Here is a 6284-nt window from a genome sequence, read left to right as displayed (position 1 = left end):
TACAGGGTCAATGTGCCTGACCCCAACCCGATGGATGGTGTCTTGCGGCTGTCGGGTGCGCTGCTGTGAGGTGAGGAGGGGTTCCGTCTTCTGGACCCTCTGGACTTTGTTGGCATTGGCCATCCAGTGTTTGAAGCACCACCTCTGGCGGTCAGGAGGGATGAAATAGAACGAAGTTTACGCATGTAACCACGGTTCCATGAATCCCAGATGACCGCCAGAGCTCCTGGTCCCTCGGGTTTATTGTGTTCTGGCGAGAAACGTTGAGGCTGCGTTCCTCGTGCCACTTGACTTTATAGCCTCACGTGGGGTCACCAGGAGGTCACAGGTGACTTTGTTGTCATTAAATTCTCGAACTACGTATGCGCATGAAGGATCATCCAGTGCTTGAAGCACCGCCTCTGGCGGTCAGGAGGGATTCACAGAACCGTGGTTACATGCGTAACCTTCATCTTGTTTTGATGGAGACCATTGTGTTTTCTACAAAAATTAGGTTGAAACTGTAGAACATTTTTATCAGAATGTATGCATCTTAAACTATTCTGGTCCACTTATTTAATAGATTTGTTAGAGATTTCAGATTAATTATATCACAATCTTTTTTTATTTTATTTATGTGTTTAAAGTACAAGTTATTATGGTTAATTCGTTCTGTATCCTTTTGCTGCTGTTTCAACAACATATAGTGGCGCTGTTGATGATGAAGATGCAGGACAAAAATGATGCTCACCTCAGAATGTGTGGCGCTTTCAGACACTGTCAGAGAGCGTTTTCCCAGACCAGCCAGTATTAGCGCAAGTTCCTCATTTCCTTTTGGTGTCTTGAAATGCTGCTTATCAAGCAAAAACAAGGTCGCCAAAAAAGTCTTTTGACGGTTAGCATATGGCATTTTGCTTCTTTGTGATAAAGTCCAGGAAAAGATCTGCAAAAACATATGTACGTTAAATGGTGATTACCCGACTTAGTCAAATTTACCTTCACCTAACTTAAACTCTGTGTTATTTCGAACACCAAAAGATTACATTTGTTTAAAAGTTTTCAGGAAAATCCCAAACGTACCTAGCCATCTCTTGATGGATCGACGGTCCTGGATAATTGCGCTGAGGCCCATGGCCCACATGTCCTATCTGTCTGGATGTCTAAACACAGTTTTTGATTTGTGAAAGCTTTAATTGATTTGTGAAATTTGGAAATAGGAGGATTTTTATCGCGTGTTATTGCGACTACGCAAGAACAGGTCCTGTTCAAAAATGTCTGCACCTAGACAGATCAAACCTGGATTAAATTATGCTTTGGATAGTAAAGATTAAATTAAGAACATTTTCTGATTTGTGAAACCATATTTGATTTGTGAAAATGTGAAATAGAATGATTTTTATCGCATTTTTAGCACTCTGACCATCTAATAACAGGTCCTGTTCAGAAACTGCTGCACCTAGAGAACTCAAACTTGAATTAAATTTAAATTTAAATGATAAAGAATACATTAAACACAGTTCCTGATTTGCTTAAGCTTTTATTGATTTGTGAAACTTGGAAATGGGATGATTTAATGTAGTTGATGTACTGAAATTTAAGTGATATATTTTAAATTAAAATCAGTCAGCCCATTGTTTTTGGGTTAGCTGAATTGTTGGTGGAGGACCAAAATATACAAAATAGGAGGCAACAGGGGCCCATTCCAAGAAGCAGGTTCAACAAATTTAGAGTTCAAACCTGAACTTAGAGTCACTGGACTCTAAATTCTCAAACTCAGGGTTTTCGGTTCCAGAACAGCTGAAAATGTTTAATTCAATCAACTTGAAGTTGTCAGAACCAGAATCAGGTGTGAGCGTCGCGACCATTAAAAGCCCTGATCAATGGAGCAAAGACAGCACGATTCACCATGGCAACGGGGACAAACATGTGAGTTTTGTACTTCCGGCGGCGGAAATTGATAAGTTCCTTCAAGCATATGCGACTATAGGAGAACATTTCCATCAAGAAAAGCAACACAGCTGCAGCGGTAGAACAGAGAGAAAATATCTGCAGTTATTTGAATGATTCCAAATAATGAATAAATAATGTCAGGAAGGTTATTTTGTCTCTTGTTAAGGAATGGTTTTTGTTTGTTACTAATTTAAGCAGTAATCTCCGTAATCGCATGAATGACCAGTTTTGGTAACACCCCCCCCCCACACACACACACACACACAGATATCACTGCACGCTAAAAAGAAACTGTAGCTGCCTGGCATATGTTAAAAAAGCATTTATTTAATTTTAATTCTTAAGACTTAAAACATATTCGCCGAATTCTTTTTTTAAGCATAAAAATAATTTCCGTACCGGGAATCAAACTTACAAACTCCGCAGTGAGAAGCAGCGTTGCTGACAACCGAGCTAATGTTCAATACAAGAAAAGGATGGTAGATGATTTCAAATGGTTTCTCGGTGTTTGACATCCCATAATTTCTATCTTTAAGGGTCTAAAATAAGGAAAAGAAAACTGTATTTTTTAATAGCGAGTCCCTGGAAAAACCCACTATTTATAATATCGCTGAAATAAAAATGAATTGGGAAACTGCAGTCAATCGACTCGTGTCCTCCAAATCCTCTACCAACGTAAATAACATTTCCTCTGGATTAATCAGCCTCCTCTCTACGTGATCCTCTATGAATGAACATGTCATTTTGGTTTCTGCGTGGTGAAAACGTGACGTCTCTAATGTGAATGTTCTCTAAATGTTAATGAGGAACTCATATTTGAACATCTTTCACTTTAAAAAGGGGCGGAGACCGCAGAGAACTCTAAGTTTCCTGAAGAAAACCTGCTCCAGACCAGGTTTCGTTCACAGACTCAGTTACCGTAGTGATTGATTCTGAGTTCATCTTAACCCGCTTCTTGGAACGGGCTTGGTTTCGCCCACTTTCCCGGGTTTGAGTTATCTCTCTTTCTGGAACCGAAAACTCAGAGTTTTACTGAATTTGGAGTTCACGATCTCAGAGTTCCAACAAAACCTGCTTCTTGGAACGGGCCCCAGGTGTTCAACAACAAATATTTATTTTTTAAAAACACAAAGTGTTGCAGAGCACAAATGCCAGAAAACCATTATGGCAGAATGCCAGTAGATGTGTGCAAATTTAGGACACATATACTGACACTGCTGATGAGACACAGGCCCAAAAGGTCAAGGATAGTAGCTACAAGGGCAGTAAAAGTCAAAACAAAACACAAACAGGTACTTTAGAATAAATCAGTAAACAAAACAAGGAAAACCCTAACCATGATGGCCCATAGCAATTTTTGTCTCTACACAGTGATTTTTACCTCTGAATTCCTTCTAAAAATCATACTATTTCACATATTCACTAATCAATAAAAGCTTTCACAAATCATCAAATGTGTGCAATGTATTCTTTTCTATGTAAATCATAATTTAATCCAGGTTTGAGCTGTCTAGGTGCTGCAGTTTTTGAACAGGACCTGTTCTAAGGTGGTCAGAGTGTGAAAGTGGAATGCCCTCGCGAATCGGAAGCTGTGATTCGGAAGCTAACTTCAGCGTCACCAATAACTTGATGTCCCTAAACATATATGAATATTCAAGAGCATCATCTCTGTTTCTAAAGGCAAAATATAAATAATACATTACCTGATTTTGTCGCTCCGTGACAAAGCCGTCTTTATCAGCTATTTTAGCATCAACAACTGAGAATGGGGCGCAAACCGCCAAACTTCAGGCTCGACATTGCATAAGCCTGTGACCCCATGATGTAGTTTTGACAGTTTGTGAACAGGAGAAAGTCGTATTCAAGACAGAAAATTCATATTAAAGACAGAAAAAATTTGTATTCAAGACAGAGAAAATTCGTATTCTAAAGAGTCATGTTAAACGTAAAACTAAATGTTGTATTCATATTTTTTTCAAAAAAATATGTACAAAATATAACATTTTCCATAACTTTCTATTCATGAATACAAATTTATTTTTGTGAATACAAAATTGTATTTATGAACATGTTTCTTTTTGACAGTTATTTTACCCCTTACTATTAAACTTGATAAAAAAATTAACAAATTAATCGCAAACCTGGAATAAAATTAATCACAACTAACATTTTTGTAAGTCACAGTATTTTCCAACTACTTGTAATCTGCAAATAATCGCAAAATGAAATTTACATGCAAAACCATACATTTAAAACATTTATTTTTAAATAAGGTCAATCGGTAAAAAAAAAAAAATACATTAACTGCACTTTTGGGTTGTGATTAAACCCTATTTATCACAATTTGTTTTATTAGGTGACAATATGCGGCTTTTGAACAAAAACAGGCCAGAGAGAAAGTTTTCCTTCATTTTTACCATCTGAAATGTTTAATTTTATTGTGTTAACCCACAAGTGTAATACAGCACAGCAACAGTAAGATAAGAAGAACTTTAAAGACTTTTATATCTAAAAAAAAAAATAATAATAATTCCTGTCACTGTCCTGTATCACTGCACAGGCTGCTTTAAAACATTTTCCTTCATCTTTTGGACAAAAACAAGCAGTAAGAGCTGAACTTTCTCTCTGAACGGATGCTTTAAGCTCCTTGAGGTGTAATTAATGAATATTAAAGCATTCATCTTTTTGATTAATGGCACACGTTAACATTCGGAGTCCTAAAAAAAGGGGAACTTTTTTTAATCAAGAGTTAGAAATGAATTTGTGCAAACGAGTAACTTTGTAAACCCAAATTATATACTACATAGGGCGTTTTGTAGCCTATAAAGCAGAACTAAATTGTTATATAAAACAAATAGCTTAACAACTAAATTTATTTACTATGCAAATGATTTCAAATCAATTAAAACACAATTTTCACATATCTCCAGTATTAGATGTGATAAATATTTGGATGCAGGAGGGGGAACCATCATTATGAATGGAAGTATTAAAGATATTATGCAGTAATCTTCTGAAGTGTTTTGTTGTTGTTTGATTATTACCAAGACTTTACGTCCCTTCAGGCAAAAAGTCGCTTGGATTATTTGACATTTTTAATAAATTCTGAAGAAAAACAAAAAAAATAAATGGATCAATAGTACATTCACGGAAAAAAGTTAAACCTTGAATCAATTAATAAAAGTTCTGCAACTGTTACAATTAATTATTTTTTTGTTTTCATCATTAAAATTTTGAGTTAAAGGTTTACTTAACTTAAACATTTAATTTGATAAAACCTTATTATTTTAAATGTAACAAACGACAGAACTTTTGTTAAATGGTCCTACGTTTAACTTTTTAAGTAAATACAGAGGCTTGCCTACACCACTCAGGTTGAGAGGATGACCAGGTGTGTTTAGCTGCTAAATCCTTCTTTGTCTGATGATCTCGGCTTACATAACCAATCAGAATTAATTACCTCACAATGTTGTGATTATGCAATAGTGGACTTCATAATTACTGTGTCACCATGAAGGATTGTATCAACCTCACTCGATTCACTCACACAGATCCACTTCCATCAGGAAAAGACCCTAAATATCAAATATCTATGATGGTGAAAATGGGTCTGACATGATGGAAATACTTTCACCAACCTCTCCAGTCGGATGTAATCCATTTCCATGGTAACGCCTTGGTTTTTACTGTTTACTGACCTGCAGCCTCAGAGAACCAGAAACCCCAAAACAAAAGCAAAAGTTTGTCCCTGCCAGACAAAAGAGAATCTGGATGTTTTCCTGATCTCCCTACCTTCTCCTCCCCGTTTGTACTCTCCTCTTTCCCTCTCTTTCCTTCCCTCTCTTTTCTCTGTACACAGGAATGCTTTGTTGAGAGCGGAGATAAAAGGAACAAAAGATGCCATTGACAAAAACGACTCTGTGCCCATCCGACTGTGTGTGGACGTGTGTGATTATGTGAGAGTGGGATTGCAATTACATGCATTTGTAGCACTGTAAGCGTGCATGTGGAACTTTTCTTTCAAGGAACGCAAAAAGGAGGCCCGCAAGAAAGTGTCATCCTGTTGCTAAAGATGTGAAAAGTAGAAATACAACTTTTTTTCTGTAAATTTTATAAATATGAACATTTACAGTTTGTTTTCGGGTGATGTAAGGACGAAGTTAGAACTGTAAATATTGTGTACTTGTCCTCAGCTCAGACAAATCCATGAAAGAAGGATGGAGAGATGAAAGAGGCAGAACACGAGAACATAAGGGAGGAAAAGAAAGATCGGTAACAAAAGGCCTCATTAGTATTCAGGAGGGAGGAGTAATCCTCCTCCATCGTTCTTTCCCCCTCTTACACGTGCACACACA

The 6284-nt window shown here is 36.9% G+C and overlaps 1 protein-coding gene across 3 annotated transcripts in view; it reads right to left on the bottom strand.

Moving 5' to 3' along the window:
- The window catches only part of LOC112151460 (potassium inwardly rectifying channel subfamily J member 10), a 34174-nt gene that overhangs the window by 26197 nt on the left and 1693 nt on the right, over positions 1-6284 (bottom strand). Inside the window, exon 1 of one of the 3 annotated variants that reach the window (XM_024280427.2) lies at positions 5568-5735. The exons of 1 other annotated variant lie outside the window; for it this stretch is intronic. In XM_024280427.2, the coding sequence (XP_024136195.1) occupies positions 5568-5596 (29 nt within the window). In that variant the 5' untranslated portion in view covers positions 5597-5735. Of the gene's footprint in view, positions 1-5567; positions 5736-6284 lie in introns of those variants that run through there. One more of the 3 variants, XM_024280420.2, reaches the window with a different exon arrangement.

The sequence above is a fragment of the Oryzias melastigma genome, linkage group LG17 (assembly GCF_002922805.2).
Source record: "Oryzias melastigma strain HK-1 linkage group LG17, ASM292280v2, whole genome shotgun sequence".
NCBI classification, from domain to species: domain Eukaryota; kingdom Metazoa; phylum Chordata; class Actinopteri; order Beloniformes; family Adrianichthyidae; genus Oryzias; species Oryzias melastigma.
Note: the sequence above shows the minus strand (reverse complement) of the source record. Positions and strands in the feature narration are given on the sequence as shown.